The 13,716-nt window shown below is 36.1% G+C and overlaps 1 protein-coding gene across 9 annotated transcripts in view; it reads left to right on the plus strand.

The window, feature by feature from the left end:
• The window catches only part of SOX6 (SRY-box transcription factor 6), a 383,001-nt gene that overhangs the window by 151,731 nt on the left and 217,554 nt on the right, over window positions 1-13,716 (plus strand). For all 9 annotated transcript variants that reach the window (XM_064452625.1, XM_064452623.1, XM_064452624.1 and 6 more), the window contains one exon: window positions 10,087-10,297. In XM_064452625.1, coding sequence (XP_064308695.1) covers window positions 10,087-10,297 — 211 coding nt within the window. The remainder of the gene's footprint in view (window positions 1-10,086; window positions 10,298-13,716) is intronic.

Genomic DNA, 13,716 nt, shown 5'->3' on the forward strand with positions numbered 1-13,716 from the left:
TGGCTTCAAATTCTCAAAAGTTATAGATACAATTACATGTTTTGAAATTTTATTTTTAGTTCATTTACGGGCTGGATATGAGCGTATAAAATGCATCAGATATAAATGCCCTAAACTCTGGCAATTCTGTATCTGCTAAATTGCTCATGCAGCTGTTATTTACATGTACAAATCTGAATTTTGTGATGATCAAAAGCAATTCTACTGTGCTTGTGATATTATTTCTGCATGCCAGGTAGCGCATCACAATTTTTATCTAACTAAAGAGATAAATACCTTCATATGTGATTGCATGGGTACAAAGTTTTGGCTGAAACTAAAGGGTGTGAAAAAGCAGATGATATGACATTTCATTTTCCCATAAAATAGACTTCTGTGAGAAATATATTGCAGAAAAGATAGAAATACTTTTTCTTTCAAGCACGTTGTTTTGATTCAAAAAGCATTTGGTAATGTGTTTAACCTGACTTTATTAAGACTACCAACAACTATAATGTTAAGCACATGTCTAAAGGTTTGAAAGATCAAGGATGTAGTTTTACTAGCTTTAGCACAAAAAATATGTTTACACTTCACATCAAAAATAATAAAACAATTCCCTAAAGGTGTGCAGGATAATGTGGTTAATGGGGGTGGTGAAATACAAAATAGACTTTAGTTTAAGAATCAAATAATTGTCCTTTTTGGCATGCCTGTTATACTTGTATCATTTTCATTTTGACACTGTACAATTTTATTTTTCCAAATGCATGGTCTATTTTAAACCTTTTCCTGTATTCTAGTGTGAACTGTGTTTAAATAGGATTAATCATCCACTGAATTTTTTGCAAAAGACTTGTAGTTTATGTTCATCTAAACCCATAGTAATTTTATTTCTTTCTCTTACTTTAACACTTCCTATTTTTTATAGAGCAATTTCTGAAAAGTTTTTAATTCAGTTCTGTATATTGACATTAATTTTTTCAAAAGTAGAAGCATTAACACACTCTAAATTGTTAAATTTTTTTTCCTTGGGCAAGAAGGAATCAGGTATGCATGCTGATTAACACACTCCAGTCATTAACATGTGATTATGTGGGCTGCATATTGAGCACCTGCCAAAAGATAAAATCCAGCACTTTACTACATCTGTGCAAGGACTTTTTGCATTTCTTTTGTACTTTGACAGCTCAAGAAAAAACAGACTTTGGAATCTGTGTACAGCATAATAAAACTGTGTACATAAAATGTCTTCATGGAGGAAGGAAAGATACCACATATATTTATTTTAATCTTTGAGGCCATGAAAAATCCAGTGACTGAGACTTACACAGCACCAAGTGTAATATGGATCTCCGAATGTACTGTATCACTGACATTCATATAGTTTACAACATTCCTGCATGTTTATAAGGATTATCTGTTCTGGGATTCAGCCAATGTTATTGTAATTCACAACAGTTTTATGTGATACCTTTATGTCTCATAAATGTCTTGTTTTTATTTTAGTCTTCCAAAAGTTTCATCAGTGTTTACCTTAAAGAAATACAAGTACTCTATGCAGCAGGCTGGTTTCCTGCATGCATTCCTCGGCAAATGCTAAAAGGGAAAAATAAAGCATGTAACACATGTCATGTAACTATATACAGAGAAGGATTTCCATGTGCATTTGATATTGCTAAAAACATAAATACAAACTTTATTTTGATATTTACAATCGATCTAGTTATAAGTTGGACAACTAAGACGACCTAATAGGAGGAAGTTGGGTATACACAAAGTGGTCTGGAATATCCAAGCCACACAACCCTTGTTTTATTTGGCAGCTTCTGACAAGTATACATCACAAAATATGTGTCTTTATTTACCCAAAAGGTAAACAGTGCTAATCAGCTGGGGCTGATCACAATGCATCTTCAGTTTCAGTTTAGATGAAAATATAAATCTAAATACTCATTCTGTAAATGGTTCTTCCATTACTTTTTCCTTAATAAGAGCATTTAGTCAAAGTCCAGGGCATAAAGTCTCAATATTGTTGTGATTTATTGCCAAACCTAAACACAGGGAGTTAGGACATATGGTGTTTGGATAATTAAGGAAATCCTTACCATCTAACTCTTACAAAAGCACACATGAGTTTATGCGTATAATTTGTGGGTGAGTCGATTGCCATATAGAAATGATTGGTCATTGTGTTTAACAATTTTGAGGTGATTTTCTATTCTGGAATGGAGGAAAATGCCTGTCAACATTTTACACAGATTTGCTCATTTGTAAAGAGATGGGTTTAAATCACATAGTTGAAAAATTGTAACCTTCTGAAAGCTCTCTACTCAGAAGTTGGTGTACCTGGATTCATTTGGTTTGCTCCAACAACTGACTATGAAGGGATTGCTGCAATTAAGTAGTCGTGTTTTACATCAAAAAAAGAGTCCCTGCCTATTCCTTCCAAAGCAATATTTAGTCTTGCAGTGGCCTATTCATGTTTGTGTCATGTATGCCTGATTATTATGTCATCTCAGTTTTAAACCTATGATCAAAACTAAAGTTATTTACCATTTTTTCTTAATTTAGTGTATTACTTCTTGGCTTAGAGCTAGTGCTTACTGTTGTATTGTTTCTTCTTGAGGTTTTTAGATGTGTATAAAAGGTGAAATACAAGCCTTTTACAGATTGTATTCAGCCTATACTTTGGCAGTGAAATCAGTGTAAGTTTTATCAGAGTAAATGCTGAGTTAAAGATCTGTGGTTTTATTCCATTACTTGCCATTTGCCCTCCCACTAGCATAATCTGCTGAGACTTTACAAATGATGTTCTCTCAATAGCACATAGCAGTCATTCTCAAGCCTCTGATTTAAATAAATATTTCTTAATAAAACTTTTGGGTTTTTTTTAATCAGATGAGAATTGGAAATGATCATTTAGATGTTTAATTTCTCTTAATTCTATTTAATTAAATTCCTCAAAATGGGAAACCTTATTTAATGTAGTGATTGGAAATGATTTTGTAAACATTTGCTTTCATTATATGTTAACTCCAGACTTGTTCCAAGTGCCAGCATGCCTCTAGTACTTGGAATCAAAACCACTCTGGATATCCAACTTTCCTGGGGTGTTTACATGTGTCCCATTCAATGCAGAGACAGATAAATATCGCTTTATAACAGAAAAGCTTCATCCACATGGAAATAAGCAATTCAGCTAACACATTTTATGTTACTAATATTTTCTTTCTACTTCTTGGCCATTCATCCTGTGATTTCAGTTGAACTCTTACAGAAACAGTTTTCTCTCTGGTTATTGAGTAGGATTGCAGTCATCAACCTTCAATCAAAGTCAATGGAAGTTATTCTTAAATTGCTAACTAACACTGTGACCCTGATTTTGTACAACCCACAGTTTCAGTTCCCAAGTTTTCCTCTTTTCTCACCTTCAGGGAGCTTCTCTCTTTGAGACAGAATCTACGCACCCTACATGAAAGATGAATGCCACCATAAAGAGATTGTGACGTCTCTTTATTAAAATTCAGAGCCTTGTGCACTCCCCCCTTCTAAGGCCAGACAATCCAGTTCACCTGACTGTTGGTCTGTCCTTAACCCTTAAGAGGATCCCAAAGAGAGATACGTCCCAAGCCAGATCTCCATTCATGATTGTGGAGTCCCCAAACTGAGATGTTGCTTCTCAGCCCCATGTTTTGTACGTCAGCCATTCAGAGGAAGGAGTGAGAATATTGAATCTTGACTTTTAGCCTACTGTTTTTCACCAATAGAACTGTAATTTTGTCTGTGTTTGTTCTATTTTGGAAGTGAAAGGGCTTCGTAAAAGTTGATACTTTTTGTTGTTTTGAAGTTGATTCAGTTTGCAGATACTGCTGTAATCATTAGCTTCCCGGTATGAAAAATACTGGGTGAACTTTCAATACCTAACAGTACAGCAGTACTTCTTCACTTATTCTGTTAAAACCAGTGGGACCACTCATGGGAATATGAACTACTTTGTTAAAATCTAAATACAGAAGAAAACACATTTTTTACACTAACAAGAAAATTATGATTATTTGTTCAATCCCTTTAAAACAGGAACACCTAAGAAACTGTAAGGGTTTTGTTTCCTTTGTACAGAAACTAAATAACTCTGTTTTTGAAGAATTTTACCTATGTAACTTGTGAAATTTGGTGAATGTACATTCTAAAAAATAATTTTCTCAGAGTAAGAGGCATGCTGAAATATCTATACATATTATCTTAATGTAGCAGTTTTGAATGAATTATTATGGATTGTGAAGAAAATACCATGTATGTAGTCACAAAAAGTCCCTCTCTTTATTTACGGCAAGCCATTGTTTGTAATTATTCAGAATTGTTTCTGCTGTTAGCAGAACTATACTTGAGCCATTCACAGCAACTCTAAAATGAATGGCCAACAGGCCACTTGTTTACACGAGGTAACCTGGAAAGCTGATGAGACTAAGGACACTGTTGTTGGACCACAAATATTCAAAGCAAGCTTGGGATTGGTTAAAGAAGTAAGCTGCCCCTTTAACAAGAAAACGGCCAAGGATAGACCCAGGAAAGCTTTTTACCATGTTGTACTGGAAATCTTAACGTTGTTTTCTCATGGACATACAAGTAGAGGAGGAGGTAGAGGTTAGAGGGATAAGTAAAAGTATGATTTAATGAACGGGCTACCTGTCCCTGAGTGAGCCATGCATAGTATTTTAGTATTCATGCCTTGATAACTTCTGGTGTTCTCTCTTTCATGCATTTATTTATTTTTCTCCATTTTGTTCACTTTGAAACCTAATTCTTAAATTTGAATGGCTATATATAGGTATTTAATCTGTTATGACAGGGACATTTTGTCAAAACACTAAGCACAATGGGTTGAATGATCTGTAATAAAATTTTGTCTGTGCCAATGGGCTGGCAAGGAAAGGTACGCAGGAGAAATGCCCTTTATTTACCTTGATATTAAAAAACAACATTTCAGAAATAGACTCAATTTTGCCCCTGCTGATTAGTAAGCAGCTGGAATAGTGGTCCAGACTTGAGTTTCTGTCTTCAGCTGCTGGGCAGTAAGATTTTCTGCTTTAGTCATCTCTGCAAATAATACCCCTTCAACTTAAAACATTGTATCTGACTGAATAAGGCAAAGAAGAAAGCTTAAGATGTAAAATAGTCACACACATTGTCCCTTAAGCAGTCAGATTTATGCCTAATTTTGTGTAATAAGCTGCCTTCAAATTTTAATGTTTGCCCCTTATTAAGGGCTTGTCTGGAAATGTCACCATTGTGATGGGAAAAACTCCTTGTGCAGTACCCTTATATGTTCTCATATGGGCATAAACAGTTGTTCTACAATTATCCAGTATTAACGTATGAGTGGGTGGATAGTTTTATAAGTCTAGCAAAAGTATGGTGGCATCCTGAGCAATCTGCACCAGATGTCACTTTGGATGAAACTGAGAAGAAAGTCACTTTGCTACGTTATCTGTAGTAAGCAATACTTTTACCTAACACTTTCTGTTAGGAACAAGTTCAAAATTTTACAGATACAGCTTTTTCTTAAATTTCTTCTTTTCTAAGCACGCCTTTCTTATTGGAAATAAAATGTGTTTGAGATGGACATAATATATTTATACCAACGCTTTATTAGTATGGCAATATTGTTTTATTTATTGACTGGAAATACAATTACTTCTAATATAGTCAAGATTAAAAATGTGTAGGGTTTACTGTGACTGCATTTCACCAATGTTGGATGATGAAGCGTGCTCTACATTAAATCTTTTGTCCATAGACTAAATATTTGCTATTTGTCTTTATAATAAGATATTTCCTTTTATCCCCACTCCTTACATGGAAATCACTGAAATCAGTAAGAACAGCAGACCTTGAAAAATTCACCTTTCAAAGGGACTGTCATGTGCTGAAGATACTATTTCAAGGCTTGAAATGCCTTTTTACAGAAATACATTAATTTTAAACCTGAGCTTTCAGGGATGTGTTGGTTGTCTAGTGTATTATGTAGCTATTGGATGAATTTGGGCACCAGATTGTGTCCAAATACATTAAGTGGATATTCCTATCAGGCATATTCTCCTGCCCATGTTCTTGTTAAGTATTATAAGTTATGCTGAGAAAAGTTGACCTGCATGGAGAATTTTAATCAGTTGCTGATGTATTGCTCAGCTGGATTTTGCAAAATGAAAACATTCAAGTTGATCTGGGCTAGGTACTTTACTTGTCTTTATCTCTCCTTCCATGCTCTTGGAAAAAGTGTGAAAAATACCTTTAATAACATCCTTCCTTTCACCTCTGAGGTGAAATGAACTGGGGCTTCTTCATTCTATAAAAGGTGGTTTTATAAAGTATCTCAAAGACAGGAACTCTCATTATTGAATCCTCCCATATTCAAAAGAACCAGGTTCTCCTTTCCTACCAATGAATTTATTTTCTTGTTCTATGATAAGAAGCATGGTGGTCCTTTTCCAGTCTGGACTCACATTTTCTAGTAAGAGTACCTTATGCATTGAAGCAAGAGGACCAACAACTTGTGGAGATGCTATAACCTTTCTCCCAGACAACACATGTGATCCACTAGTCTCTTTTCAGAGGATACCTGGGCCATAAGAATGTATTTTCAGTTACATTAGGAGGGTAGCTGCATGCTGCTTGTGAATGTCAATGCAAATTAATTTTTGATAGCCAGGCCTACATCTGATATATGCGATAGATGCGATTTTGGTCATGCAGTGGGTGAGGTGCTGGGACATAAGCATGACATGCATCGATCTGCAAAAGATTCTAAGATCCACCAAGCAAATTAAAGTCCTTCATAAATCTGCTGTAACCTTTATTTGATTTTCGACAAACTGAATGCTGCAGTAACAACTTCCGTCAAATACAGTTGAGTCTTCTTTCTAGAGAAAATATAACACAAATGCTCCCCTTGCCCCACTGTTTTTTGATCTGTCTAGTTTGTCATGAATGTGAGGTCAATATAACCTGTTCCTATGGTTGGAATAAAAAAGAAAGCTGCCAACAGTAGATACATAGGAGTAAAAATATCTATTCTGATTCTATAGCTATGAAATTCCTTCTGAAGCCTTTTCAATGTCTCATTTTATCTACATTTTATTTGTAGATTATTCACAAATTTATCTAGAATCATAGAATACATGGGAATTGGTTTTGTTTCTTGTAGATAATTGTACATGCAGCTGATTTAGAATTTTCTAGCTGAGTTCTGCTGTTACTAGATAAGGTATTTACATTGGACTAGTCTACAGTTTTTCCATTTGCCAATTTAATCCTTTGACTGCCTTTCAGTTTGCGCAGTTCTGCTGAATCCTCAGCCACCCTTTTTAACCATTTCTGATTTCAGAAAAAGACAGGGCTCAGAAAGTCATCCTTGATGGATTTCTTAGCGTGCCAGTTCAGCTAACACACTGCAAATGTGTTAGCCATTTAGCGATCGCAGTACTACAACTGTAGGGCCAAACAGAACCAAAAACATTAGGGAAACCTTTTACTCTTTTATTTTTATTGGGCACAAAACTGACAATATAAAATATCTATTAGTTGGATCCTCATTCTTGCAAAGGCTGCCATTCTGCCTCCATTCCATAAAAGTACATTATTTCCATGAAGTTTAAACTTGTCTTATCTTCATTACGGATATTGCAGTCTTCTGGGCAAGAAGAAGTGTGGATGTACCGCCTGATGGAGGCAGGACTTGGACAGTCTTTCATTAGCAGTGAAGGAACATTATCCTGGACTATGTATGCATCCAGAAGAGGGAGAGGATAGTTTATCAGGAGGAAGAGCATTCAGTCATTTCTACTTGCTCCACAGCTTAGCCTTATCTTCTTATTTCCGGCCTAAACAATAGATTTAGTGTTCCTTGCTGAGAGCATGAAAAACACTGCATTGAGTGTGGATATGCACTGTAAGAGGACATTCCTTTCTTCGGAACAAAATCCTTTAAAATTACTAATTTGCTCTTAGACTGTAGTCTTCGAGGGTGAAAATGTTTTGTTATTTAATATTAATACATTGTTGAGGAAAAGTATTATAGAAATACAAGTTTTAAATTTAAAAAATACTAGAAGATGCTTTTGTAATTTCTATTGTAGCTTAGATCAAGTTTTAAGAAAAATGCAAAGTAGTTTTCAGAAACAACTGAAGCTAAGAAAGTCTTTTTCGAAAGGCAACTAAATAAATTCAGCTCTGTACCTGGTCTAAGCTATTGTTGTCCTTTGTGATGTTTGATTCTTTAATGAATACAAACGTATGGAATGAAAAATTCTTTAATGTTGGATAGATAAAAAAATGAAAGTAAAGTTTTTGTTCCATGTCACCTCTCTCTGTGTCAGTGCTTACAAAACCTCTGTTGCTATAACTGTGTTGACAGGGATGCTGCTACTGCTGGGATGCGATAGTGTCTTCTAGTTAAATATCTTAGTGAATAAATACATTTTCACTGTCACTAGCAAAGGCTGCCTCCTTCTCCAACGGCAATAATAGTGCTGTGCTGATCATATACTGCTGTGCTTGATGACGATTTGTCACCACCACCTTCTATGCAGTCCACAGCCCTTAGTTAAGGCAGTTGCTCATTAGTGTTGCTCCTTCTGTTACATTGCACAGCTACTTCTTAATCCTTTCAAGACCGAAGCAAAGATTTGTGTCTGATGTTGTTGCTGATGGTTAATGTTCTCTAGTCTGTGTTTCCTCAGACCTTGCTTCACCTGGGACATTTCCCAACACAAGTTTCTTCAGTACGCTGTAGATGGGTATTTTCAGCTCACGGAGTAGTAGAAATATTATTATTTGTGGGGAACACTATTTATTGGGAGAATGATTTTTGATAGACTTATTAATTAATCTTTTAATTCTTAGATATATTGCCACTATTATTATTACTCTTTAATTTTAAAGAAAATCTGTTTTATGGCATCAAATATACATGGCTGACATTTCCAGGCATACCATAAACAAAAAACCTTGATATTGTTTTACCTCCAATTTTTAGCACTCCTAGCTTAGTATTATTAAAAATTAAAATGGAATAATAATTTTGGAAAGGGAAGTGCAGAAGAAATTCCCATGGTTGAGTTTCTGAGGGCAAATTGAAGAATTTGTGCTCTTTTTAGCTGAAAGGGTGAAAGCAGAGATGCAGCAAATGTTGCACCTATGGTTGGGAGAATGAGGAGTCTGAACCAGAGAAATTCATGAAGGGCTTGACTGTTGGGTTATATCACAAAACTGAGGAGAATTGACATTACTTGTTGCTTTTTGATGCCTTTGGTTTTTTTAGCTTATTGCTCAAACCTGATATATTATCTATTGACAAGGGAGATAAACCATTTTTACTTCTCTCTGTTTCTAACTATGTAACACCTTCTGTGATACATGTAGTCTCAATACTTATATATGAGAATACATGACTTGTTCTGCCATAAACTTATTTCCTTTCTCATCCTTGTCTATGTTAGCCTGGAAAGTAACATATCCTTTTGTATATTATAACCTTCATTCTTTAAGAAAAGAGTTTAATTTAAATAGCAGTGAACGAGCATTGGTAAAAACATACTATAAGTTTTTTTGCTGAAGTGTGAAGTAGCTTCCTTGCCTCTCAGTCATTGTTGGTCTAATTCTTTTTCTAGTTTTAAAGTTAAGCTGTTTTCCATTAGCTGAGGATCTATCCAGGAATAATTTGTCCTTGCCTGTATTTTCTCTCTCAGTGCTACATGTATTGCTCTTACTTAAGGAACTAGATTAAATTGTAAAAGCTTACATTCATTGAAAAAAGTGTTGAAGTGACTCGTTTCTGACAAGGAATATCCTTGATGCGGAGTATCTCAGGCATGAAGTATGATTGTTAGAAGCATGGAACTGGACTGGCCTAAAGGGAAAAAGAGCCCCTGTCAAGCACTGAAACTGCGAAATTAAAATCATAATGCTCATTTTAGAAACAGGAGAATACATGTAGGCTTGTTAATATTACAGACTAATAAATAATGCTTTCAACTTTTACCTGTTTGAGATCCTACCAACGTAAGAGAATAGCCTATGTTTTCACATTGTATTCTTTCTTTGCAGGAGTCAGAGAGTAATAAGTTATGTTCCCTATATTCCTTCCGAAATACCTCTACCTCACCAAACAAGCCCGACGAAGGAGGCCGTGACCGCAGTGAGCTAATGACCAGTGTTAATTTTGGAACGCCAGAACGCCGCAAAGGAAGCCTTGCAGATGTGGTGGATACACTGAAGCAGAAGAAACTAGAAGAAATGACCAGGACTGAGCAAGAGGGTATGTGTTGGATAAGACCGATAGTTTCCCCACTCCCAAACCCTACAATTTTTACAGCATAAAGATTGTGTTGGGTATCAAAAGCCAGAAAATTGCATAACTGGCAAAGGCTAGGATAAAGTTATTCACAGGTTACCATAGCAATGGTAGCTTGAGATCCATTAGGGATTTTAGGCAAATATGCCAGTTTTTTAAACTTTCTAAATTGGGTTGGTTGTCTGTGAGTCAAAGCAAGAATGTTGGTTTAGGTGAAAACTCAACTCTTACATGAAAGGTTATGATGAATTCTTAACTGGTTGTAGAGATGTGATGGATATTCTTCAGTGGTATTCTTTTTCTTTTAAAAGATAAATGTTTATTTTGAACAATAGGGATGAATAAAACAAGCTGGTTTATTTTGCCTTAGAAATTCTCATCTTTCACTTTAATGACCCATCATCTGTGGCTAGGAGAATAGGAAACAGTATTAAGTGTAAAGAGTACTTAGTTCTGACCTATATATCTAGAATTGTGGCTGAAGAAATCAACTTTTTTACAGTCTGCTTAGATATCATTACAAGTGTTGAGAGAGAGAAAAATGAGGACAAATCTTTAAGCATAAGGCTGTTTATATATTCAGTCCTATTCAGATATTTTCATTGGCTTTGCTAATGAAAGAAACAAAACAGAATTGGAGAATGAGTTTATCAGAATATGTGTGCACATGGTCAGGGTCCATTATGAAAATGCCTCCCCATGTCAAGTAAAATGAAGTCTTGGTTGCTTCTGCAACAACACTTTCTAGTCTGTGAGCTCATACATGAGTTTGAACCAGGGAAGATGTGAGAGCAGGAAGCTCTGAAATAGATAAATAGATGTGGAGGCATCTGTGTGGATCCTGTTAATTTACCAGTGTTGTTTTGTGGCATTAAAAATAACCCAGGAAGAATATTTATAATGTAGTAGAACCATAAGGCAGTAGAACTTTGTGATTCCTTTTTTTCTTTGAAATATGAATAAGTTTAGAATGATTTTACCTTCTCAGTTTCATGGTATGGTCACAGTGCACTTCAAACAGTGCACTTCAGGATCCCTTGGCTCCATGTAGCAATGTAGATTTCAATTAAAATTGATGCTGATACAATAATATATTAAAATATGGGATAAAATTGTGTAGAGATGGAAGCTGGCTTTCAAATTTCTTGGCATAATTGTTAAATGCCAGCACATAGATAAATGTGTTCTATAGGTGTCCTTTCTGAAGCTGGTGAAACATCTCTAAAGAGAGAATGTCCCAGATTCTTTACTACCATCTGTCTGTTTTCAGCTGTAAAGATCAGTCTTTTAAAAATTGCTTTCTTAGATTTGGTGGTTAGACTAGGAAAAATATTTTAAATGTTACTTTGGCAAAGTTGTTTTTTACAGGCAGTAACAGTCGTTCAACACTCCATGCTAATCAAAGGTCTTGGCTCATACTTTGCTGCAGGAGTATACAAGTTGGTGTTGATTATAGTGACACCACAGCTAAGACTTCCAGGAGTATACTGAATGGTGTGCTAATAAAAATGTGCATCAAAATTTTAAACATAGTATGTTACTGTAAGGATTCAAGCATTTCATAGCTTATTTTTGTATGAATTCTCAATAATTTTCTGCACTTCCTCTGTATTACTATACACTAGTTGATTTGAGAGGTATGTGCACAGCAGAGAGATCCCTCTCACTGAATTTGAGCCTTCTGTGCAGTATGTTCCCACCAGCTGTGAAACAGAGGTCATTTCTGAAGTATAAAATAATCTTGCCTTTTATGGACCACATTCTACTGGAAAACCATTCTAAAATCTGCCTTTAAGTTCAAAAGTAATTGACTGTATCTTCCTGTTAAGTTCTTTTCGATCCATCCAGCATTTTCTGTAGACAAAAAGGTCACTTCCATTTTACAGAAAATAATTAATGAACATTTGACTGGTACCGTATAAACTAACATGGAAAATTACTAACAAGGAAAGATTGAAAATCCTTCAGGATGTTACACTTAGGAAATTCTATGGTTTTAAACTTCTGTGTAGACTAGGAATACCAAAATTCTATGACAGATTGGAATGGCTATTTCAGTATTCAGAGGTTTCTCTGAAATAAAAAGAAGTAAACTCTCCATACTTGTTTGATTGGAATAGAATAACATTTTTTAAATAATTACTATTTTGAGACTCTGATCTTTGTTGTGACTGTGGGTGCTGCAACTGACTCAGTGAAGAGTCAGTTGGAGAAATGAGGTCTGAGATTATGAAAATGTTTTGCCACTTTATAGTCTCTTTTAAACAACCTAACTAATAGCCTAATCACACATGTACCATACATGATGCTCTTTAACATCTATCCTTTGAAATAGTTTTCTGTGGAGTTCTTTTCTTAATGTATGCAGCTAATGCTGTTGAGGAACCCTTTGTGTAATAAGTCCTGATGTAACACAAATTGCTATCCAAATTGAAAACACCTGTTGATTTTTTGAGCCAATAGATAGCAGAATATAATTTCTTTAATGACATGGGAAAAGACATGTATTTCTACTGCATATTACTGTGTAAAATCTGTGGGGCTTGAAGCCTTGCATCACGCCTTGGAATAAATTAATTGTACATGTTAGCATCTTTTATGGGGAGGAGCTCCACAATCATCAATGCAGCTGTGGGAATTGGGCTAACATACAGTTTTATGCCAAGTTAATTGTAGACTTAGAAGTGGAATAAAGAATCATGGAATCATAGAATGTCCTAAGTTGGAAGGCACCCGCAAAGATCATTGAGCCCAACTCCTGTCCCTGCATAGGACAGCCCCAAAATTCACACCATATCTCTGAGGGCATTGTCCAAGTGCTTCTTGAGAATCGTCAGGCTTGATGCCGTGACTGCCTCCCTGGGGAGCCTGTTCCAGTGCTCCACCACCCTCTGGGCGAAGAACTTTTCCCAATATCTAACCTAAACCTTCCCTGGCACATCTTCCTGCCATTCCCTTGGGTCCTGTTGCCAGAAAGATCAGTGCCTCTTCTTCTTTTTGTGATGTAGTTGTAGACCATGATGAGGTCTCCCCTCAGTCTCCTCTTCTCTAGGCTGAACAAACCAAGTGACTTTAACCGCTCCTCATATGGTTTCTCCTCTAAACCCTTCACTAACTTCGTGGCCCTCCTCTGGACACTCTCTAGTAGCTTTGTATGCCTAATATACTGTGGTGCCCCAAACTGCACACGGTACTCGAGGTGAGGCCACACCAGCACAGAGCAGAGTGGGACAATCACCTCCCTCGACCGGCTGCAATGCAGGGCTTGATGCCCCCCAGGGCACGGTTGGCCCCCTTGGCTGCCAGGGCATGCTGTTGGCTCATGTTCAGCTTGCTGTTGACCAGAACGCCCAGGTCCCTCTCTTCAGGGCTAACCTCCAGCC

Source organism: Phalacrocorax carbo, chromosome 5, assembly GCF_963921805.1.
Source record: "Phalacrocorax carbo chromosome 5, bPhaCar2.1, whole genome shotgun sequence".
Classification (NCBI taxonomy): domain Eukaryota; kingdom Metazoa; phylum Chordata; class Aves; order Suliformes; family Phalacrocoracidae; genus Phalacrocorax; species Phalacrocorax carbo.